The sequence below is a fragment of the Alosa sapidissima genome, chromosome 22, assembly GCF_018492685.1.
Source record: "Alosa sapidissima isolate fAloSap1 chromosome 22, fAloSap1.pri, whole genome shotgun sequence".
NCBI lineage: Eukaryota > Metazoa > Chordata > Actinopteri > Clupeiformes > Clupeidae > Alosa > Alosa sapidissima.
The window spans coordinates 30,772,746-30,798,921 of NC_055978.1; the positions used below are offsets into that span (position 1 = coordinate 30,772,746).

Sequence of the window (26,176 nt, forward strand, 5' to 3'; positions counted from 1 at the left end):
TAACCAGGGCCATGGCACCAGCATACTGTATGAGACGTCTTTATAAACAGGACCATGGGACCAGCATACTGTATGAGTGAGACGTCTTTACTGTATAACCAGGGCCATGGCACCAGCATACTGTATGAGACGTCTTTACTGTATAAACAGGGCCATGGCACCAGCATACTGTATGAGACGTCTTTATAACCAGGGCCATGGCACCAGCATACTGTATGAGACGTCTTTACTGTATAAACAGGGCCATGGGACCAGCATACTGTATGAGTGAGACGTCTTTATAACCAGGGCCATGGGACCAGCATACTGTATGAGACGTCTTTGCTTTTCTATTTCACCTTGTTCCAGAACTTAAAACAACCCAGTGGTTTAAAACTGTAACACAACACATCTCCAAAATGACTTCAGACCCACTGAACTCACACCATTTAAAGCAGTGCATTGAGCATGTGCCATGTGGTGATAAAGGAACTCACATCTCAAACATCTAAGCTCATGGACCTCATGCAGTTGGCCTACCGAGCCAGCAGAGGTGTGGAGGATGCCACTCTCACACTCAGGATGCAGTAGATGGTGATCTGTGGCATATGGTCATCATTGTACCATCTCATAACTTCTCACCACAAGATGGATGCTGAAGAGTGATCAGTACTTCAGTGCATATCCACTCTTGCTCATTTCACGCTGTTCTGGAGGAATATTTGCATGTAGATGTTGATTTGCATGAATGGATGACAGCTCTAGTTGGATATTTATATTGTGTGTTCAAAACACTTTAGAGCAACAGAGAGCCTGTCATCACTCTAGAGAATTCATCATTCAACACAACAATGACACCCATCCTCATAGCCTTCTGGACTTTTGCCTTCTGCTTTAGAGGTAAGAAACTGACCACATTTTCTCCAGCACAGGAGTTATTGTGTGTGTGTGTGTGTGTGTGTGTGTGTGTGTTTATAAGAGGTTTGAACAATGATTCTGTTTCTCTACAGAGTCCTATGGACAGGTCACTGTGACTCAGACTCCTGCAGTGAAAGCTGTTCAACAGGGAGGATCAGTCACTCTGAACTGTAAAACCAGCAGTGATGTGTATGATGCAGGGGCAGCTAGTTATAATAATCCTCGATTAGCCTGGTACCAACAGAAACCTGGAGCAGCTCCTAAACTCCTGATCTATTATGTCAAAACACTTCAGTCTGGGACTCCATCCAGATTCAGTGGCAGTGGAACTCACAGTGACTTCACTCTGACCATCAGTAATGTCCAGGCTGAGGATGCAGGAGTTTACTACTGTCAGAGTGTCCACTATATCAACAGTCAATATGTGTTCACACAGTGCTAAAGCGCCGTACAAAAAGCTCCCTCAGTCAGGCTCCACATGACTGCACTGCTGCTGCTGGAGCTCACTGCAGGTGGAGAGCAGAGAACACAAGTGATGGGGGGGGGGGGGGGTCTGATTGCTCAACTGAACACACTGAACATCATCACAATCAGGAGAGAAAGGAGAGGAGAGTTCAGAGGAGCTCCGTGAACTCCTAGCCAGGTTTTCCCATGCTGCCTTACGCGCACGATTTTATTCACGCTGCTAGGCAGCCTGGATTCCATGGACTTCATTTTCACCTCAACGAAGGAACCAATCACACAATGGAGGGGGGACAGCAAGACGATGACGACACACCGAAGCGGTTATGAGCTACGTACGACAGACACATTTGATAGACATTCGTAGCACCCAATAAACGGCTCTGGGCATTCGTAAACCAGGTTTCAAACACGAGAAAATGAATGTGTAGTTCCCAGACCCCATCTCAATAAGATGAGGTTTGGCGTTAGCCAGGCTAATGGACTCCTCTCTCTCGCTACAATTAGTCCTCTCCCGTTGACGCACCAGATAGTTAGTCACAGAAGCGCGGAGGAACAACTGCTTTTCTACGAGAGGAGAGTTCAGCCTGTGTGTTCTGTCCACCTCTGTGGCCGATGAAGGGGATCTCTGCAGTGTAGTGCAGTCTTTTCACTGTTATAACAGGAGATGAACTGAACCATGTAACTGTGGGATTGAGCAGCACACACTCAGATGTCCATTACACACTCAGATGTCCACTACACACTCAGATGGACATTACACACTCAGATGCCCACTAAACACTCAGAAGTCCATTACACACTCTCTGACACTGTGATCTGCAGCACCGGAGCGCCACAGGGATCTGTGCTCTCTCCAGTCCTGTTCACCCTGTACACATCTGACTTCTGCTACAACACCGAGTCATGCCACATGCAGAAGTTTTCTGATGATACTGCAATTGTGGGGTGTATCAGGAACGGGCAGGAGGAGGAGTACAGGAGCCTGGTGGAGGACACTGTGCAGTGGTGCAAACTCAATCACCTTCAACTCAACACTTCAAAGACCAAGGAGATGGTGGTGGATTTCCGCAGGTCTAAGCCCGCTCTGCTACCAGTCCACATTGATGGGGTCATTGTGGAGGTGGTTAGCACCTACAAGTATCTGGGTCTCCACCTGGACAATAAATTGGACTGGTCAGCCAACATTGATGCACTCTACAAGAAAGGGCAGAGCAGGCTGTACTTCCTGAGGAGGCTGCGGTCCTTCAATGTGTGCAGTAAGCTCCTCAGGATGTTCTACCAGTCTGTTGTTGCCAGCGTCCTCTTCTATGCAGTGGTATGTAGGGGAGGAAGCACAAGGAAGAAGGATGCGGGGCGAATTGACAGGCTGGTAAGGAAAGCTGGCTCTGTAGTGGGAGCTGAACTGGAGTGCATCACTTCAATATCTGACAAAAGGACCCTGAACAAACTGATCAACATCTTGGACAATGAGTGTCACCCACTCCACAGCACTATTGTTAAGCAGAAGAGCCTGATCAGCTGGAGACTTCGCTCACTGCCTTGCACAACTGACAGACTGAGAAAGTAATTTGTCCCCAGGGCCATTGAACTGTTCAAAGCCTAACTTAAGGGAAGAGGAGAGATAGACTTCTCTGCATAGTCTGTCTGCCTCTTCACCCCCTCCATGTTTGGTACTGTCTGTCCAATAGCCACTTTTACCACTGTCTTTATGCCTCATTGTTTGCGTGCTATATTAGCACATTAGCACATATGCATAACCCCCCCCTCCATGCCACAGCCGAACTGTGGCCACACTTACTTATACATTTTCTTAAATAGTTAAATATATAGACTTTACTTTACTTTATTTCTGCATTGTTGCACTGTTGGACGTACTCATTTGCACTATCACCATGACCACGATCACCATTGCACTACCACCATGACACTCATTCACACAGAGCACCTTAGAGCACCTTACCATACCTTACTATGCACAGAGAATCACAGGCTCAGTCCCTGCCTCAGTCATTGCAAGCGCCTCTGATTGATTAATCACCACTGGGTACTGTTTTTAGAATTGATTTAGATTAAGTGTTAGTATAATTTGTATTTTAGTATATTTAGCATATTCTTTATCTTCTACTGTCCTTATTGCTTAGTTGTGTTTTTATATTATATACTTTAATTACTCTTTCTGCTGTTAAAGAATGTGTTTGTGTTGTCTGTATGCTGCTGAGACCTTGAATTTCCCCTGGGGATCAATAAAGTATCTATCTATCTATCTTTCTATCTATCTATCTATCTACACACTCAGATGTCCATTACACACTCAGATGTCCACTACACACTCAGATGTCCATTACACACTCTGATGCCCATTACACACTCAGATGTCCATTACACACTCAGATGTCCATGACACACTCTCCCTATGGGTCCTTACACAGCTGCAGGTGAAGGGAGTGTGTGTGCTCTGCTGATTGGCTCTGAGTGTTCAGGTGTGTCTGTAAGCTTGCCTGGTTACATGAGTAAACTCATAGGATCAGTTCACTTGACCATCGACTGCAATGCCACAGACAGGCCTGTAGCAGCCTTCACCTCAGTAGGTCTCCCCTGCTGCAGTGATGCGGTATTGTGCTGCCTGACTGGGAAAAGATTGGGCAGATTTGGCCTCCATCTTAGATGTGAGAGGAAGATTGTATTTGCACCACCATCATCTTAGATGTAGCAGGATTAGACATGTCCACCAGCACCATCTAGAGTATGAAGAAGAATGTATGAAGTATGAAGCATTCTCCAAAATGAAGTGGTGTAGCATCTGATATTCATATAACTAGATGTACCGCATAGCGGTACAAAATATGATCAGTCCCGCCGCTCAGTCCTGTACATCCGTTCCGCGAAAATAAATCACACTTCAATTTGTCTCCATATTTTACTCCATCCCCCACTCTTGAAACTTTTGTGTATGCTTGTTTGGCATGCCTGAGTGTGTGTGTGCGGCTGCACAGAAAGTAGCCTACTGGTGCTGAAAAGGTGAATAGATTGTAGAATAGCCAAAGAAGATGTAGCATTGTTATAAAACCTTTAAAATCTCTAAACAATCACAAGTAGGGCAGTTCATCACAGTTCATCCATTGCAACTGGATTGATTAAAGGTCACTTACACCTGTAGGCTACATTGTATTTGGGAAAAGCAAAAGGTATCAGCATAATGTTATTTATTTATATATTTATTTATTTATAAACAAAAACACCTCTGTCAGTTCCATGCCGTTTTCAACAGCTATCAAAAACAAAGGTCATTTTTGGATGGATGGATTTTTTTGTGAATGTTTCTTCTTCTACATAAGATTTTAGTCATCTTTAGTTCATGTAATACTTTATTGTCAATGCACAAATTAAGTAACAGTAGTCTGAAACGAAATGCTGTTTTACATCTAACCAGTGGTGCAAATAACTGACATGTCCAAATGGGCCTTGATGAAATGCGTCGCTAGACTGTTCATACACATTTTAACGGGCCAAAGTTGAAGAGCTGTTGTCCGTTATTGTTCGTGCAAATATAGGCTGATTCATGTTACCTTGTATTGTGTAACTGAGGTCCATGGCTAGTTTGGCTTTCACCAGACCAAGCTCAATCTTTTAAGAAATCAAAAAATAAATAGCGGGCAGATCAGGCTGGGTTCACCCAGCCTAGTCCATAGGCACCCGATATTGTTTAATTTTCCGATTGAGATATCCACGCTCTGGCTATTCTAAATGCAAAAATGCATCAGGGAGTTATGACCAAACTGTAACTAACAAACTAGATCCTAATAGAAAGCTGTTAGCTTCCCTAAGCTACATGTAGGCTTATATGGTAGGCCTATTTACAACATAAATTGTCAATAGGCTATGCTGGCGACACAAATAAAATCTCCTTTGGAAACCAATGGCTTACGCCTTACAGTATCATGCGGACTTAAACTGCCATATCGTGGCGAAAAGTTGTAATAAAATTCACGCAGCTCCATGAGTCAAGGAAAGCGCGAATGAAGTAGCCACTTCTAAATGGGACCCACTACACAGTAGCTTAAGGTGTTTTGCTAAAGCAGCCATAATGAAATGAAGGTGTCATTGTTTGGATACTTCACACACACGTGCTTTTTAATCTCACAGACTACAACTACCAAGCTGTAATCAAAGCACATCGATTCCCCTCTCACACCCTGCACGCACTTAAAACAAAATAAACAGGCGTCTCAGTCTCACGCATGTATAGGCAAAACTGTATCAGACCGGTGTAACGTTGGTAAATCTTCCATTGCACAGAATGATTTTTGTAGCACGTGCAACAAATGACAGTCGAAAGATACAATTACAGTTGTTCTGCCCAAATAAGTTGTGTGTGCTAAAAATACTTTAAAAAATGACTAAGTTGTATTTTTCTATGTTAAGGTCATTTATGTAGTTGTATTGTTGCTATTGTGGGGCTTTTGTTCTGACACTGATTGCTATTGGGTAGATCGGAACGTTAGAAGGAAGTGGTAAGAAAGCAGGAAGAATAAGAACGTAAACAAATGCATGGTTGCTACGGTTTTACCTCGTGTGTAAAATCTCTTTTAATCTGTTGGATTGAGCCTTCAGAAAGCAATGACTGTAAGTGCTATGAGTTTTGTACATGTTTAGAGTTTTTGTATGAATGCTTTCGAGGAATTTTGATTATTAGATTACCTGCGTGTGTGTGATTATGATGGTTAGCATGTTAACTTGTAGGCTAAGCGTCAATGACGTCATACTATGCTACTGTTGCTATATATAGCATACACCAATTCAATGTTGTCAAATTGACTTTATGCTGCAAACGAAGTCAATAAAAGGAGCAAGCACGCTCAGTTTCCTGGCTCTTGAAAAGGAGTTTGGCTGCCTGTTTAATCTGTTAACACTGAGGAAGTACAACACATAGTGAGAGCAGAACAACAGTGCTGCTATCAATTTGCTTGGTATAACCGCATTTATAGTTTTTTACAAATGCAATCAATCAAATTGGCCTCCATCACTCAACCAACGCTAACGGTAACATTACCTAGGTCCTTATTGATATTATAAGATTAACCTACCTGCAGTAAAAACCAAGCATGTCCGATAAACATCCTCAGATTTATTTCGGCTTCAAGAAGAAATGGAAATTACATTTCATGTGAACATCATCCTATCCTTATTAGACGTTCTCTGCGGTAAACTACACTCCTTGTATGAAGCGTCCATTGTTTTTCCAACCCACTTTTAACTTCCAACAAAATTACGTCTCACTGCAACGACGCGCCATCTAGTGGACAAACGACTACTTATCGCCAATACTGGAAATGCAGCCATGATGATGATGATGAATATTTATTTTTTGCTTTCTTTTAATCCTACTTAATTTGTAATTATGTATCGGCCGTTCTAATACCGATAGTATGTGGGCGCCTGTGTGTGTGTGTGCATGTGTATATGTGTGTACCGCCATCTACAGGCCAATGAGTGTACAGTCACTAAATGTACACATAACCTAATTTTTTTAGACCCCCCCCCCCCCCCCACCCCCATGGATGAAATTCTACGAATCTTGGCATACCCCCAGAGAATGCCAGGTCAATCATACACATAAAATTTGGTGCAGTTCTGAACATCTTAACTGAAGATAGGGGCGATTAAAGCAGAATAATATTGCATTTTCATTTTTTACCGGGGGGGTGCAAATCACAAATGAGTGATTATGGGCCAGATTGATGTGGGCCCTTGAGACCAACATACCATAAAAGATTCTTCATCCTCAGTGCCACGGTTCAGGTAGTTATTTAGGAAAAATGTTTTTGCGGTTCGGGTGGCCCAGCACGGGGGGCAGTGGCCCCCGGGGACGAAACTAAATTTTTCCGTAAAAGTCTAGTGGGGCTACATACCCACCAAATTTCATTTTTGACAATCCCTATATGACCGCTTCGCTACGGTCATAATGAGTAATGTGTAAAACAGATGCAGAATGTGTTTTAAAAAGTATCTTTTACACAAACAATCGTGTCCTGACTGAGGGAGGTTTTTGTACTGCGCTATATCGTATGAACCATTTATAGGCTAATTAAAATATAAATTAAAAACACTAATTAAAATATAAATGAAAACATGCCAATATGTAAAGGTGAATATGTCATACTGTTAGTTTAGAGTAAATGTTTACTTCCTAATGTTTACTGGATGTACCAGGAGACACAGTCGGGACAGTACATGTCGAGGTTGCTGCTGCTTCTGCAGTTCAGTGTGATGGTTTGTCCCACAGGAACAGCTTTCACTGCTGGAGTCTGAGTCACACTGATCTGGCCCCTGCACTCTGAAACATTTCATACATTTCAGTGGCATTTGGTTAGTAAATACATATTTTTATGTGACATTTCAAAATAATCAAATTCTGTTAGCAAATAAACCCCACAAAACATGACTTTGTGGTTTTACCTGGAATGCAGAACAGGAGTGTCCAGAGGAATCTGATGAGAAAAGTCATGTTGTCAGATTTGTGTTCTCCCAAATGACGGTGATCCAGTCCTCTCTGAGATATAAAGCTCTCAGCAGCACAATGTTCAGGTTGGTTATGCAAATATCCCCTCTGTCAGACTGGTGCCTTCAGTTCCCCACCCTTGGAAAGTGAATAAATATGTTAATAAATGTTTTGAGCTCTATTTACCTGGAATAGCACCAGTTTCTGCTCTGCTGAAATCATCATTATCATGTGGTATTCAACTTTCTGTTGAAGTAAATCTTCCCTTATCGCGTTCATCATACCACAAGTGCCCCTGAACAAGACTGGTCACTGAAACCTACAGGCAGTTTCATTTGAGCATCTGATTCTACCATGAGGAATACTATCTTCAGGCCTACAGATTATTGCCACATGGGAAATGTCTTCTTACTTGATACCTTTTTAGGGTGCAGTCTGTGCAAACATAAAAATACTGGTCAGCAAATGGAAGGTCTAAGAACTTTAAATAGGCCTACTGTACATTTTTGAACTTGGACTTTTTTTTCTTTATTTTATCAAGGAAAAAGTTATAGAATAAAACATAAAATTAACCATGACTGAGTTTTTGATCTGCTAACACATGTTGCCCTCACTTTAACGGTATATTGCACTGCCAGTCACAGTCGCTGAGCCGTGAAGAGGTTTTTGTACAGCGTCTCTATGAGTCTGTATCACTGTGGTGGACTTTTGGTGGAGGCACAAGACTCGATGTTGGAAGTAAGTCCTGCTTTCATCTTTAACATAACATCTTTGACTACATCTTAGTATTTTGGTAAAAAAAAACTTCATACGTGTCATTTGTATATATTCTGCAATGATGCGCTTTATTTAAGAATAGATTAGTCATAAACCTGCCTCTGAGTTTGGTCATAATGTGAAAAACTGAGTTCATTGTGTGTACTGGTGATTGGTGGGGAATCTTAGCCCCTGGTGAAGTGATTGGCAAATCTTTGCTGGATGAATTTTATTGGGATATCAGAAATTGAAGGTATGTTGCTTGTGCGCCTCAGAGGAGGGTTTTTGTATGGCCACTGATAGTGTTTGTATCACTGTGGTACACGTTTGGAGGAGGCACTAGACTTGAGATTGGAAGTAAGTAAACGGTCATACATTTGGAACATTCTATCATTCTATTCCATTATACTCTACCCTATTCTATTATTTTCTATTCTATTCTATTCTATCTATTATTTTCTATTCTGTACACCACTGTAGGTCTAAGCCGCTTATCCATAGTACGACGTGTTCACCCAGAAGAAAATGTTGCCGTCTTTTCTTTGTCTCAGAGAAATATTGGCTTTTAGATTTGTAGATTCTGCATTCTGTCCCATTTCTCTTCAACTATATTTAGGAGAAATTAGGAGTAGAACAATAGATTATAGAACGTGAATTACACTTGTGCTAGAACTTGGGAGACTATTTGGAACACAATGTCGTAGGAGTGGAAAGTGAGACATACAAGAAAAGAAAAAAATCTATTTATTTCTAGGAGATTAAGGCTAGACAAAGAACAGATCTTATTATGAATTTCATTTCCTCTGGGTAAATTGATATGCTGTTTCCGTAACAGTGCAGAACTTGTGCTTTGGCCATGACTGTGTTTTGCAACTCAAACTGGTTTATTTAAATGTAATGTTGCCGGCTTTGTGTGTTAGATTGCCTATCAAATGTGTTTTCAGAAAAAAGTGATGTTAGACTTTGTGATATGACGTCTGGTAACTCTAGTAGCTGCAACAGTGTTAACGTTAAAGTTTTTCTATTAATATTTCACTATATTTTTGTCTCCTGCTGTGAGTCAGAAAATTGATGATCTGTTAGATCCAAATAAACCTAAAACTTCTGATGCTTTTATTTGGACTGAGACATTTCTACACAATATTCTGTTCTTATTGCTATAAGTCTCAGTCTTCTACAACATATCTTTTGAGCCAATGTGCTGATGTTACCAGTTGCCAATTAAATCAACCTGCACGTTCTTGGTTAATCCATACTGATTAAAAAATATGATCTTCTGAACAAGATCCAGTGTATCTGTAACAGCATGTGGGCCTACTGTCATATAGCATCTGTAATATCATGTGTAGAGAGGTATTGATGTTTCTCAACAGACGACCTCTTTATTCCTCTCTCTACCTCTTTGGTTCATTTCTCAGGTGACACCCGTCCCAAACTCACAGTCCTGCCCCCCCTGCACACCAGCGGGACTTCAGCCACGGTGATGTGCCTGGCTAACGGAGGCTTCCCGTCCGACTGGGCGCTGAGCTGGAAGGTAGCGGGGAGCAGCAGGAGCGGGGACACCAGTGTCTTTGGCCCACAGAAGGACGGCCTGTACAGCTGGAGCAGCACCCTGACCCTCCCTCTCCAGGAATGGAACCAGGGGCACGCAGTGACCTGCGAGGCAAAGCAGGGCTCCCAGACCGTCACTGAGATCCTGAAGAAATCAGACTGCTCCTAGAGTCTCCTCTGTGACTGTCTTTCTTGATCATCTCAAATATGTGTAGCGTTGAACCTTTCATGTGTTTCAAAAAAGTACTAATAAAGGAGTTTGATGATAAGAGACTTGCAATTGTAGTCTTGTTCTTTATAAATATCGGGAATCCTACTATCAGTCATAAACTAACTTTAATTAACCCATTTACACAGTTATAGTTCAACATCATATGGGGAATTATTCCAATATCATAACGAACTATGAAGGGAGTGAAGTGCTCTCTGGAATTCAATGTTGATGTTCTTGTATGAAGCATGTTTCTTAAGGTTTTTAATAAGCCACTGACATGTTATATCTTAATTTGGAAAAAAAATGAAATAGTTAAGTAATACTATAAAAGAAAAGAAAAGAAAAGTAAAACACGAGTGTCAACCATATGAGGTTTTCAGATTTAATCAACAGAGTTAATGAATAACCTGCCTTCTCTACCATCATAAAAAGACCAATTAGACCTTAAAAGTCCAGAAATGCTGATGAATCCGTATAAACTCTAGAACTCCCTCGTCAGTCTGACTTTACTGTGTGTAATGTGCCCTCATGTAAATCCCTTGAGAACACTTGAACATCTGGCGATAGTGCTGCTCTATTCTGGGACTAGCAGACCCACTCAGGCCTGGCAATGCAAATCCAAGTTTCCCCCACAGACTGCTCTGTTTCCTGGGTTACACCTACAGGCACAAACTGCACTGGGACAGCTGTGCTCAGTTACACGGCTGTACTTTCACTCAGGCCAACTCAGGTATTGCAGGACATGCCATTGCATGATGATAGTATTTAGTTTTAATTACATTAAGTTTTTTTAATTACGTTTAGTTACAGTAGTTTATGCTACCCTTAAACAACTAGACTATCATCAACACATCTACGAATGTTGATTTGTTATACACCGACCCACCCACCCATCCACACACACACACACACACACACACACACACCTTTATCTCTTGGTGATCACCTCCCTCTACTGGTGGTGAATGATAGTGAGTCACAGCTTTGAGCTTCATTAATCCATGCTGTTGATTTACCGTTGCTGTTGCCGCTCTCTCTCCCTCTCTCTCTCTTTCTCTCTCTCCCTCCCTCTCTCTATCCCCCTCTCTCTCTCTGTGAGGGAATTGGTATTGACATGTGATGTTATATTCATGAATTAAATCACTCAGTAAAACAGACATTTGACATCTTTGACATGGTCCCATTTGATATCTTCCTCTCCTGTAGTCACACGGGGGTCATCAGATATGGATCAAATGAAGAGTTCAATGGGAATCATTAGATACATGATACTGGAGCGGCCTGTTCCTGTGCCGCTCCAGTATCATGTCAATCAATCAATCATTCATTCATTCATTCATTCATATTTCATCATTCATTCATTCATTCATTCATTCATTCATTCATCATTCATCATTCATCAATCATCATTCAGCATTCAATCAGTCTGTCTGTCTGTCTGTCTTCTGAGACATGGCATACATAATGTAGCTTCATTCACACTGTGTAAGGCATAGATATTAGAAAGCTAGAGACTGCATTGCGCCGCCATCTTGGTGAGGGCAACAATCACTGGAGGCCAATGGAGGAACATGTGACTCTGACTGGAAATCAGACAGTGTCTCTGATTGCCCCCAAGTGTTGCCCATAGACAGTAAGGTGTTTGCCCCCAAGTGTTGCCCATAGACAGTAAGGTGTTGCCCCTAAGTGTTGCCCATAGACAGTAAAGGTGTTGCCCCCAAGTGTTGTCCATAGACAGTAAGGGGTTTGCCCCCAAGTGTTGCCCATAGACAGTAACGTGTTTGCCCCCAAGTGATGCCCATAGACAGTAAGGTGTTTGCCCCCAGCAATATGGCCCTGTGTTCACACATGCGTGACATAGGCCTATAGAACTCGACGGACAATGTGGTATTTAGCTTTCTAATATCTATTGTGTAAGGCACCACCAGAGCAACACCAACACCACACCACCAGTAGGTGGAGCTGTTGGACCGAAGACGTGTTTGTAGAATAATACTCTCTGGGGTTGGAGTCCTCCTGCATGCAGATAACCAGGGCCATGGCACCAGCATACTGTATGAGACGTCTTTATAACCAGGGCCATGGCACCAGCATACTGTATGAGACGTCTTTATAACCAGGGCCATGGCACCAGCATACTGTATGAGTGAGACGTCTTTATAAGCAGGGCCATGGCACCAGCATACTGTATGAGTGAGACGTCTTTATAAGCAGGGCCATGGCACCAGCATACTGTATGAGTGAGACGTCTTTATAACCAGGGCCATGGGACCAGCATACTGTATGAGACGTCTTTATAACCAGGACCATGGCACCAGCATACTGTATGAGTGAGACGTCTTTACTGTATAACCAGGGCCATGGGACCAGCATACTGTATGAGACGTCTTTATAACCAGGGCCATGGGACCAGCATACTGTATGAGTGAGACGTCTTTATAACCAGGGCCATGGGACCAGCATACTGTATGAGACGTCTTTATAACCAGGACCATGGGACCAGCATACTGTATGAGACGTCTTTACTGTATAACCAGGGCCATGGGACCAGCATACTGTATGAGACGTCTTTACTGTATAACCAGGGCCATGGGACCAGCATACTGTATGAGTGAGACGTCTTTACTGTATAACCAGGGCCATGGGACCAGCATACTGTATGAGACGTCTTTACTGTATAACCAGGACCATGGCACCAGCATACTGTATGAGACGTCTTTACTGTATAACCAGGGCCATGGGACCAGCATACTGTATGAGACGTCTTTACTGTATAACCAGGGCCATGGCACCAGCATACTGTATGAGACGTCTTTACTGTATAAACAGGGCCATGGGACCAGCATACTGTATGAGACGTCTTTACTGTATAACCAGGGCCATGGGACCAGCATACTGTATGAGTGAGACGTATTTACTGTATAACCAGGGCCATGACACCAGCATACTGTATGAGACGTCTTTATAACCAGGGCCATGGGACCAGCATACTGTATGAGACGTCTTTACTGTATAAACAGGGCCATGGGACCAGCATACTGTATGAGACGTCTTTATAACCAGGGCCATGGGACCAGCATACTGTATGAGACGTCTTTACTGTATAAACAGGGCCATGGGACCAGCATACTGTATGAGACGTCTTTACTGTATAACCAGGGCCATGGGACCAGCATACTGTATGAGTGAGACGTATTTACTGTATAACCAGGGCCATGACACCAGCATACTGTATGAGACGTCTTTATAACCAGGGCCATGGCACCAGCATACTGTATGAGACGTCTTTGCTTTTCTATTTCACCTTGTTCCAGAACTTAAAACAACCCAGTGGTTTAAAACTGTAACACAACACATCTCTAAAATGACTTCAGACCCACTGAACTCACCAATTTAAAGCAGTGCATTGAGCATGTGCCATGTGGTGATAAAGGAACTCACATCTCAAACATCTAAGCTCATAGACCTCATGCAGTTGGCCTACCGAGCCAGCAGAGGTGTGGAGGATGCCACTCTCACACTCAGGATGCAGTAGATGGTGATCTGTGGCATATGGTCATCATCATACCATCCCATAACTTCTCACCACAAGATGGATGCTGAAGAGTGATCAGTACTTCAGTGCATATCCACTCTTGCTCCTTTCATGCTGTTCTGGAGGAATATTTGCATGTAGATGTTGATTTGCATGAATGGATGACAGCTCTAGTTGGATATTTATATTGTGTGTTCAAAACACTTTAGAGCAACAGAGAGCCTGTCATCACTCTAGAGAATTCATCATTCAACACAACAATGACACCCATCCTCATAGCCTTCTGGACTTTTGCCTTCTGCTTTAGAGGTAAGAAACTGACCACATTTTCTCCAGCACAGGAGTTATTGTGTGTGTGTGTGTGTGTGTGTGTGTGTGTAAGAGGTTTGAACAATGATTCTGTTTCTCTACAGAGTCCTATGGACAGGTCACTGTGACTCAGACTCCTGCAGTGAAAGCTGTTCAACAGGGAGGATCAGTCACTCTGAACTGTAAAACCAGCAGTGATGTGTATGATGCAGGGACATCTAATTCTAATTATCCTCGATTAGCCTGGTACCAACAGAAACCTGGATCAGCTCCTAAACTCCTGATCTATTATGCCAAAACACTTCAGTCTGGGACTCCATCCAGATTCAGTGGCAGTGGAACTCACAGTGACTTCACTCTGACCATCAGTAATGTCCAGGCTGAGGATGCAGGAGTTTACTACTGTCAGAGTTACCATAGTGGTGGTGTGTTCACACAGTGCTAAAGCGCCGTACAAAAAGCTCCCTCAGTCAGGCTCCACATGACTGCACTGCTGCTGCTGGAGCTCACTGCAGGTGGAGAGCAGAGAACACAAGTGATGGGGGGGGGGGGGGTCTGATTGCTCAGATGAACTGAACCATGTAACTATAACTGGGACTGAGCAGCACTGGTCATGTCAAACGGCCCTCAGTCCACTGCTGCTGTCCGTGGTGCTGAACTGGGGGTGGGTCATCCACAGTGACCCCTCTACCCCACCTGCCCTCAGTCCACTGCTGCTGTCCGTGGTGCTGAAGCTCCTCCATCTTGTATTCCCTCAGTGTCTGTGCTGGGTGGGATGGTAGCAGCAGGCTACTCCTATTGGCTGCTGTCTGGCTCTGAGTGATGAGGAGTTTGAGATGACTGATCACATGAGCAAACCAATCGGATCAGGTCAGTTCAGCATTGACTGCTGGCCACAGGAACACTGTTGCAGCACTCTGGAGTTCTCCCCAGTTCCTGCAGTAGGGTCAGTGGTGTAGTCTACGTAGAACGCAGGTATACGCCGTATACCCACCTCAAAATGTTGGTTATTTCAGTATACCCACCTAAAATGTTCAGTATACCCACTTAAAATTCATTTTTCAATATTTAGAATAGCACAGCCACGTTTCATCAACGGCCACTTCTCATGGAAGCCTTGTAATTTAACAACACAACGATATTACACTTTACAATATTCATTCGGAGATTGCAGCAGTCAATCTCCCATGGATTCTCCGTCAGTTGTTTCCAGATATGAAACCATGCAGCGTTGACCACTGCTTTCTATGGGGGCTGAATGTCAGATCACCGCCATGTTTAACCGGTATCACATATTGCCAGCATCACTCTGCCTTCCCCGACCCCGAGCTGCCAGGTTAAAGCAGCAGCACAGCAGCGTTCCAGGTTTTTAGTTTGGGACGACGAGGATGGCCAGGCGCAAAGGACAGCAAGACCTTCGGAACTTTTTTAATAAGGTTGCCCGACCTGACGTTTCCGAAGGTAAGTTAAGAGTCAAAAACATCATTGGTAACGCTTTAGAATAACATGTGCTTATTAGGTATTAACAGTGCATAATAAGCAGTTAACAATTTATTACTAACAGTTAACTGTTGTTATCCTTTAATAACATTAACTAACGGTTAACATGCCGCTTTAATAAGCAGCCTTTTAAGTGACTTACAAGCATATTTGTTAACAGCTAACATGCAGCTTGTATGTGTTAACAAGCAGCTTGTTAATGCTTGTTAATGTTGTATAAGACAAAGAGGTGGATAACTAATACGCTTATAAGACCTTTCTTATTTATTTGTAGTACATTTTGCAGCCCCCCAATCTAAAGCGAGGACCATGTAGCCTATAGCTCCACAAGCCCAACCTTCTATCTCTACTGCATCTATCTATCTAGCTTGGTTTAGCTGTGCGAAATGCACCTTCAAAATTGCTGCAGTGAGCAGGAATTGAACCCTGGTCTCCTGAGTCATAGAGTGATTTGCTACTAACTGAGCTAATCTAGGCTACTTTACTGTAACAGTATTGATGAAATTGTTCATTTTGTTCACAGCTATGCGCTGACAAGTGACTAGCAGTTGAGGAGCTTTGCTTAAACTTAATATACTGTTGCAAGTTCACTTGAGTATAAACTATCCACTTTAACTAATGTCAGTAATGTTATTCATAGTTGTCATTTTAAAGAAATTACACTTCTCCATTTAAAATGTTACCTTAGATAGGCGGCTAGCTAACTCGCTAGCAACTGGACAGTAACTGACAGTAGCATGGTCTGATATTAAGTTATTTTGTTTACAAATTTTCCCCAAAAACCCTCAACAAATCCAGAGAGACATAATGACCAATTTTTGATAAAATTCCACAAGTCTCCCATTGACATTGATGCAGCAACAGACCACAAATGTTCGCCTCTGTTCAAGGCAAAGGTTTCAAATCGATCGCGAACATTCGCCTATGTTTGCGACATTGAACGCACCCACTTGTCGTCTTTAACTCTCGGTTGCTATGTAACCAAACTATAAACAAAGCTGGCATAATATCAAAGATCCTTGATTAACCCCCTCTGATAATATCTTTAGACTGCTGACAAACTGACTGTTCACTGAACAAAGATTATGGAAATTAAACGCCACTTTTTTTTTTATCAGAAACATATTTGTAAAAGGCATAACTGGTATGATATAGAACATTAACAGAATATAGAATCAAGATGATCATTACATTCAAAGACAGCAACGTGGCTCAGTCAGTAGCACTTCACTCTTTGCCACAGGAGACCGGGGTTCAATTCCTGCTCGCTGCAGCAATTTTGAAGGTGCATTTCAAACAGCTTAAACAAACGAGATAGATGCAGTAGATATATAGAGATAGAAGGTTGGGCTTGTAGAATAGGCTACATGGTCCTCGCTTTAGATTGGGGGGCTGCAAAATGTACTACAAATAGGTAAGAAAGGTCTTATAAGCGTATTAGTTATCCACCTCTTTGTCTTATACACCATTAACAAGCATTAACAAGCTGCTTGTTAACACTTACAAGCTGCATGTTAACTGTTAACAAATATGCTTGTAAGTAACTTAAAAAGCTGCATGTTAACCGTTAGTTAATGTTATTAAAGGATAACAACAGTTAACTAACTGTTAGTAATGAATTGTTAAGTGCTTATTATGCACTGTTAATACCTAATAAGCACATGTTATTCTAAAGCGTTACCACATCATTCACGCTTTTTATGAGACTTGTATTGCTACCAAGTTACCTTTCTAGGTTGTTTAATTTGTGGACATAACACGGTAATAACACAGGCTAGTCATGCTGTAGTCTAGCTTTCGTTCTTCTCTCAATACTAGCAAGCTAACGTACTCTGATCCACGTTACCCTACTTAGTTTTAATTTCTGGACGTTTGTTTATCTGGGATTCTTCTTTGGGAATAATTCCTAATCGCCATGTCTGGCTGTAAACGGTCTACATGATGTGTACTGTGGCTGTCTGGATTAAGTATCCATCCTGAACTTTATTTACTAGCCAGAACCATGCTATTTCCATGGTATGCATGAATGGAGAGATATATTATCTGTACTTATGGGTAATAACATTATCTATCACACTGCGATATAATGCCAGATGCAAAAACCTTTAGTGCATGTGATGAGTTTTCAAAACAGGCTATATTTCTATTGACCAACATTTAAAAATCAGCTAATCTAATTTTGTTTGGGCTTGACTTGCTGTAGGTTTTCTCTAGAGGGCAGTGGCAGTCAGCAACAAGGTGCAAGGGGAGCTGGAGACCTTGACACTGAGATGGTGGACCAGGAGGAGCAAGCAGGAACTTCAAGAGCTGGAGAGGGTATTTGATGATTATTTACTATTGGTTTTGAAAGTGGGTTGGTGAATTTATGCTATCCCTCACGCATGCAAGGGGCAGGTAAGTGCAAATCTGCGACCCCCACAAACATTTTTGTCCCTTAATATTGGTCCCGAGGGGTCGAGTCCCGACCCCTAGTTTGGTAACCACTGAGCCCATTACTGGCCAAAATATACAGTATGCCCACCTCAAAAAAGTAGACTACACCACTGAGTAGGGTCGTGGGCAGCCTTCTACAGTTGAGGGACAGATTGTACTTGCACCAGCACTATCTTCAGTGTACCAGGAATACGTACCTCTAACCTCATCACCATTGTAGGAGGATCTCTATTCACGGTTACAGTGAAAGCTCTCACTCATCCACTGTCTCAGCAGTAGAACACAATCCTACTGATGGAGAACACAGTACTTCTGATAGAGAACACAGTCCTACTGATATATAACACAGTTCTACTGATAGAGAAAACAGGTCTACTGATATAGAACACAGTTCTACTGATATAGAACACAGTCCTACTGATATAGAACACAGTTCTACTGATATACATGCAGAGCCGGACAGTAACGGAGTACATTTACTTGAGTACAGTACTTGAGTACAATTTTGAGGGATCTGTACTTTACTCGAGTATCATTTCTGGGGAGTACTCATGACTTTACTCAAGTACATTTGAGAGGCAAATATTGTACTCTTTACTCCACTACATTTCTATCAATAACCGTGAGTACCCGTTACTTCTTCTAAACAAAAAGGTAAAAAGAAAAATCTCGGAAACCCTCAATTTGTTGTTTCCCTCTGAAACGTGATTGGATAGTGCAGGCGCCACTGATTGAGACAGCCTATCAGCAATCACCTTCAGCTTTCCGCCAAAGTCAACTCCATGGTCAGATTTAGATAAGAGACGAAACCATGGACCAAACAATGGATGAAGACGCAGCAGGTCCATCCCGGGAAAGTGCCAACCTGTGGCCCCACCTCGCCAGACTATTTAAATTTTCTGAACAAGTTAAAGGTGCGATTTGTAGGATTGTTACCGAACGTTCTGTAGGCCAAAATCAAAACACTGGTGAACGTTCTCAAGACTACCAGACGCGAGCCTCTTCTGGGTTGCCAGATGTAATGAAGACTTAGCTAACGTTAGTTGACCTGCAGCTGCTTTAACGTTTCTCCAACCATGACCAAGCTACACATTACGGAAGCAGTGAAAACAAAAAATACCTCTCTAACCAACGTAACATATTTAGCTGAAGTTAGCGATGCAGATGAAGTTTAGCCTAGGCTACCTGCTGTGGAGAAATATGGCCAGCTCTGTGTCAGACTTGATATTCTTCGTTTGACGAAGACGTCACCATCTCAGGAAGCTCCTCCGATGTCCACATAATTTGTTTCTTGTTTTAATTTTGGAAATTTGCCGGCCTCTCGTAGGCGTTCATGACTACAACTGACAGCTGTTGACAGTTGGCCTTTGCTAATTTGCCAACCCAAATAGGAGGACGCGCTAGCCCATTATTAATACGCTATTCTAGAATTAATCGTTCAAAACATAAACGAAAATTCCAAGAGATTCCGCCCCGTAACTCATTTTTTTCATGGGTTTTACGGGTTAGAGTAATGTTGTCAAATAAGCCATTACTTCAATTCATCGTGTTTCCTTACTCTCTGACAACATATGGTGATCATTTTTGGAATGGTTACAGTTTATTTTCCATTATTTCCTACATACTGGACCTTTAATGATCGTTTTCGATTCAAGTGTTTTAATTACAAAATAGTATTTTGTATTTTAAATACGTATTTTAAATGCATGTATTAGAAATAGACCTACTGCCCATCATGGCAACATGGTAAAAAGATGAAAATGACTTGATTTTACTTTCAATTCCTTTTACATTCTCCAAGGTATTAACATTAACATTTTTCATATCTCCATGTAGGACGTTTCTGTACATAAATGTGAGCACTGTGGCAGTAGTAATGCAATATTTAGAAAATGTAGGCTACTCTTGATACTCAAGTATTTTTAAAAACAAGTACTTCAGTACTTTTACTTAAGTAGACATCTGACTGTTGTACTTTTACTTGTACTTGAGTAAAATTTAGCAAAGGGTATCTGTACTTTTAACAGGTAACATACACTCCTACAAACAAGACATGAGCCTCTGCTGGTGTTATTAAATATATCAAATATAATCTTGATATAAACATCCAGTGAGAGGTGAGAGAAATTATACAGTATATTCATTCTAGTGTAGGTCAGTCAGAGCAACAAATATGTTCTGCCCCACAGACTGTAATGAGCTCCAGCAGCAGCAGTGCAGTCATGTGGAGCCTGACTGAGGGAGGTTTTTGTACGGCGCTTTAGCACTGTGTGAACACACCACCACTATGGTAACTCTGACAGTAGTAAACTCCTGCATCCTCAGCCTGGACATTACTGATGGTCAGAGTGAAGTCACTGTGAGTTCCACTACCACTAAATCTGGATTGAGTCCCAGTATGTTTATAAATAGCTGAATAAATCAGGAGTTTGGGAGCCTCTCCAGACTGCTGCTTGTACCACTGTAGACACTGATCACCTGAAGTGTAACAACTAGTCCCCACATCCCTGCTGGTTTTACAGCTCATGGACACAGTCTGTCCTGGACGAACAGCTGTCACTGTTGGAGTCTGAGTCACACTGACCTGTCCTTCACATTCTGGAACACAAATGAATGATGTCATCATTAACACAAGATCACAGTAATCCCACACCAATCCCACCCTCTCTCTTTGTCATTATGTCTCTCCTAATGTGGTCATCACTGCCATAACTGGATCAATCACCAATGAATTGATTTGGCAGAAAAATGTGGTGGTTTTACCTGGAATGCAGAACAGGAGTGTCCAGAGGAATCTGATGAGAAAAGTCATGTTGTCAGATTTGTGTTCTCCACAACAATGGAGTTCCAGTTCTCCTCTCTCTGAGATATAAAGCACTGAAGGGCAAAATGTTCAGTTTGGTTATGCAAATATAACTCCTGTCAGACTGGTGCCTTCAGATCCCCACCCCTGGAAAGAAAAAGAAGACTCAACAACTGTGTAAATATTTTAGTCTCTATTTCCCACCAGTAACCAACTGGTGTGTTTGGCAACTGCTGACTGATGAATCCTCAGATCCACAGCTGGACTGCAGGAGCCCCAGGATGATGGAATGGATCTTTCTGAGTCTGGCAGAAATAATACAAAATGCTTTACTGTTCTGCCAAAATTATTATCATGTGATATTAAAGATTGCTTTCTGTTAAGGTAAATCTTTATCTTCCCTTATTGCACTTTATATTTTATACTTTAATCATACAGCAAACAGCCCTGGACAAGACTGGGGCCTAAACGTACGGCCAGTTTACTTAGAGCATCTGATTTCTCCATCAGGAATGACCACATTCAAACACATCCACTACTGAAGTCTACAATGCTCACTGTAAAATATCTGCTTTTGTAATGTAATCTTGCTATGAGGTTGTATATCGTTTGTGCAAATGTATAAGTATTGGTAGAGAAGATATGAGGGAAAATATTAACTTAGATGAAAGACTGAAAATAAAATTTAAACCTGAAATTAACCATGACTGAGTTTTTGATCTGCTAACACATGTTGCCCTCACTGTAACGGTATATTGCACTGCCAGTCACAGTCGTTGAGCCGTGAAGAGGTTTTTGTACAGCGTCTCTATGAGTCTGTATCACTGTGGTGGACTTTTGGTGGAGGCACTAGACTCGAGATTGGAGGTAAGTCCTGCTTTCATCTTTAATATAAAATATTTATATATAAAATAGTAAAATTTTTAATATAAAATAGTATTTTGGTAAAAAAAAAGTCTTCATACTTGTTATTTGTATATATTCTGCAATGATGCACTTTATTTAAGCATAGATTAGTCATAAACCTGCCTCTGAGTTTGGTCATAATGTGAAAAACTGAGTTTATTGTGTGTACTGGTGATTGGTGGGGAATCTTAGCCCCTGGTGAAGTGATTGGCAAATCTTTGCCGGATGAATTTTGTCGGGATATCAGAAATTGAAGGCATGTTGCTACTGCGCCTCAGAGGAGGGTTTTTGTACGGCCACTGATAGTGTTTGTATCACTGTGGTACACGTTTGGAGGCGGCACTAGACTTGAGTTTGGAAGTAAGTAATCGGTCATACATTTGGAATATTCTATCATTCTATTCTATTTTACCCTACTCTACTGTATACACCACTGTAGGTCTACGCGGCTTATCCATAGTATGATGCGTTCACCCAGAAGAAAATCTTTTCTTTGTCTCACAGAAATATTGGCTCTTGGCTCTTATTTGGATATTCTGAATTCTGTCCTGTTTCTCTTCAACTGTATTTAAGAGAAATAAGGAGTAGAACAATAGATTATACAACGTGAATTACACTTGTGCTAGAACTTGGGAGACTATTGGAACACAATGTCATAGGAGTGGAAAGTGAGACATACAAGAAAAGAAAAAAAAACTATTTATTTATAGGAGAGAAAGGCTAGACAAAGAACAGATCTTATTATGAATTTCATTTCTTCTGGGTAAATTGTTATGCTGTTTCTGTAACAGTGCAGAACTTGTGCTTTGGCCATAACTGTATTTTGCAACTCAAACTGGTTTATTTAATTGTAATGTTGCCAGCTTTGTATGTTAGATTGCCTATCATATGCATATGTTTTCAGAAAATATGTGATGTTAGACTTTGTGATGTGACATCTGGTAACTCTAGTAGCTGCAACAGTACTGGTGTTAGTTTTTCTATTAATATTTCACTATATTTTTGTCTCCTGCTGTGAGTCAGAAAATGGATGATCTGTTAGATCCAAATCAACCTAAAACTTCTGATGCTTTTATTTGGACTGAGACATTTCTACACAATATTCTATTCTTATTGCTATAAGTCTCAGTCTTCTACGACATATCTTTTGAGCCAATGTGCTGATGTTACCAGTTGCCAATTACATCAACCTGCTCATGCTTGGTTAATCCATACTGATTAAAAAATATGATCCTTTGAACAAGATCCAGTGTATCTGTAACAGCATGTGGGCCTACTGTCATATAGCATCTGTAATATCATGTGTAGAGAGGTATTGATGTTTCTCAACAGACGACCTCTTTATTCCTCTCTCTACCTCTTTGGTTCATTTCTCAGGTGACACCCGTCCCAAACTCACAGTCCTGCCCCCCCTGCACACCAGCGGGACTTCAGCCACGGTGATGTGCCTGGCTAACGGAGGCTTCCCGTCCGACTGGGCGCTGAGCTGGAAGGTAGCGGGGAGCAGCAGGAGCGGGGACACCAGTGTCTTTGGCCCACAGAAGGACGGCCTGTACAGCTGGAGCAGCACCCTGACCCTCCCTCTCCAGGAATGGAACCAGGGGCACGCAGTGACCTGCGAGGCAAAGCAGGGCTCCCAGACCGTCACTGAGATCCTGAAGAAATCAGACTGCTCCTAGAGTCTCCTCTGTGACTGTCTTTCTTGATCATCTGAAATATGTGTAGCGTTGAACCTTTCATGTGTTTCAAAAAAGTACTAATAAAGGAGTTTGATGATAAGAGACTTGCAATTGTAGTCTTGTTCTTTATAAATATCGGGAATCCTACTATTAGTCATAAAATAACTTTAATTAACCCATTTACACTGTCATAGTTCAACATCATATGGGGAATTATTCCAATATCATAATGAACTATGAAGGGAGTGAAGTGCTCTCTGGAATTCAATGTTGATAGTCTTGTACTGAAGAATGTTGAAGATTTTTTTTTTTTTTTAATTTTGATTAAAAATTAATAAGCCACTGACATGTTTCCTAAAAATAAAATGCTGTAAAGTAATACTAAATAAAAGAAAAACACGAGTGTCAACCATATGAGGTTTTCAGATTTAATCAACAGAGTTAATGAATAACCTGCCTTCTCTACCATCATAAAAAGACCAATTAGACCTTAAAAGTCCAGAAATGCTGATGAATCCGTATAAACTCTAGAACTCCCTCGTCAGTCTGACTTTACTGTGTGTAATGTGCCCTCATGTAAATCCCTTGAGAACACTTGAACATCTGGCGATAGTGCTGCTCTATTCTGGGACTAGCAGACCCACTCAGGCCTGGCAATGCAAATCCAAGTTTCCCCCACAGACTGCTCTGTTTCCTGGGTTACACCTACAGGCACAAACTGCACTGGGACAGCTGTGCTCAGTTACACGGCTGTACTTTCACTCAGGCCAACTCAGGTATTGCAGGACATGCCATTGCATGATGATGGTATTTAGTTTTAATTACATTAAGTTTTTTTAATTACGTTTAGTTACAGTAGTTTATGCTACCCTTAAACAACTAGACTATCATCAACACATCTACGAATGTTGATTTGTTATACACCGACCCACCCACCCATCCACACACACACACACACACACACACACCCATCCACACACACACACACACACACACACACCTTTATCTCTTGGTGATCACCTCCCTCTACTGGTGGTGAATGGTAGTGAGTCACAGCTTTGAGCTTCATTAATCCATGCTGTTGATTTACCATTGCTGTTGCCGCTCTCTCTCCCTCTCTCTCTCTCTATCCCCCTCTCTCTTTCTCTCTCTTTCTCTCTCTCCCTCCCTCTCTCTATCCCCCTCTCTCTCTCTGTGAGGGAATTGGTATTGACGTGTGATGTTATATTCATGAATTAAATCACTCAGTAAAACAGACATTTGACATCTTTGACATGGTCCCATTTGATATCATCCTCTCCTGTAGTCACACGGGGTCGTCAGATATGGATCAAATGAAGAGTTCAATGGGAATCATGAGATACATGATACTGGAGTGGCCTGTTTCTGTGCCCATTATGTAATGCCCTGCAATCAATCAATCAATCAATCAATCATTCATTCATTCATTCATTCATATTTCATCATTCATTCATTCATTCATTCATTCATTCATCAATCATCATTCAGCATTCAATCAGTCTGTCTGTCTGTCTGTCAGTCTGTCTGTCTTCTGAGACATGGCATACATGATGTAGCTTCATTCACACTGTGTAGGGCATAGATATTAGAAAGCTAGAGACTGCATTGCGCCGCCATCTTGGTGAGGGCAACAATCACTGGAGGCCAGTGGAGGAACATGTGACTCTGACTGGAAATCAGACAGTGTCTCTGATTGCCCCCAAGTGTTGCCCATAGACAGTAAGGTGTTTGCCCCCAAGTGTTGCCCATAGACAGTAAGGTGTTTGCCCCCAAGTGATGCCCATAGACAGTAAGGTGTTTGCCCCCAGCAATATGGCCCTGCGTTCACACATGCGTGACATAGGCCTATAGAACTCGACGGACAATGTGGTATTTAGCTTTCTAATATCTATGGTGTAAGGCACCACCAGAGCAACACCAACACCACACCACCAGTAGGTGGAGCTGTTGGACCGAAGACATGTTTGTAGAATAATACTCTCTGGGGTTGGAGTCCTCCTGCATGCAGATAACCAGGGCCATGGCACCAGCATACTGTATGAGACGTCTTTATAACCAGGGCCGTGGCACCAGCATACTGTATGAGACGTCTTTATAACCAGGGCCATGGCACCAGCATACTGTATGAGACGTCTTTATAACCAGGGCCATGGCACCAGCATACTGTATGAGACGTCTTTATAAGCAGGGCCATGGCACCAGCATACTGTATGAGACATCTTTATAACCAGGGCCATGGGACCAGCATACTGTATGAGTGAGACGTCTTTATAACCAGGGCCATGGGACCAGCATACTGTATGAGACGTCTTTATAACCAGGACCATGGCACCAGCATACTGTATGAGTGAGACGTATTTACTGTATAACCAGGGCCATGGGACCAGCATACTGTATGAGTGAGACGTATTTACTGTATAACCAGGGCCATGGGACCAGCATACTGTATGAGACGTATTTACTGTATAACCAGGGCCATGGCACCAGCATACTGTATGAGTGAGACGTCTTTACTGTATAACCAGGGCCATGGGACCAGCATACTGTATGAGACGTCTTTATAACCAGGGCCATGGGACCAGCATACTGTATGAGTGAGACGTCTTTA

At 42.1% G+C, this 26,176-nt stretch overlaps 3 gene segments (V, D, J or C); 2 read left to right on the forward strand and 1 right to left on the reverse strand.

The window, feature by feature from the left end:
• The first annotated feature begins 770 nt into the window (after positions 1-770).
• On the forward strand, positions 771-10,441 carry LOC121697035. The segment is given in 4 exon segments: positions 771-879; positions 990-1,323; positions 8,562-8,599; positions 10,036-10,441. Coding segments are annotated over 4 exon segments (723 nt in total).
• Positions 10,442-14,117: 3,676 nt separating this feature from the next.
• On the forward strand, positions 14,118-23,651 carry LOC121697037. The segment is given in 4 exon segments: positions 14,118-14,226; positions 14,331-14,655; positions 21,792-21,829; positions 23,246-23,651. Coding segments are annotated over 4 exon segments (714 nt in total).
• LOC121697043 lies at positions 20,383-20,987 on the reverse strand. The segment is given in 2 exon segments: positions 20,383-20,757; positions 20,923-20,987. Coding segments are annotated over 2 exon segments (387 nt in total).
• Positions 23,652-26,176: the final 2,525 nt, after the last annotated feature.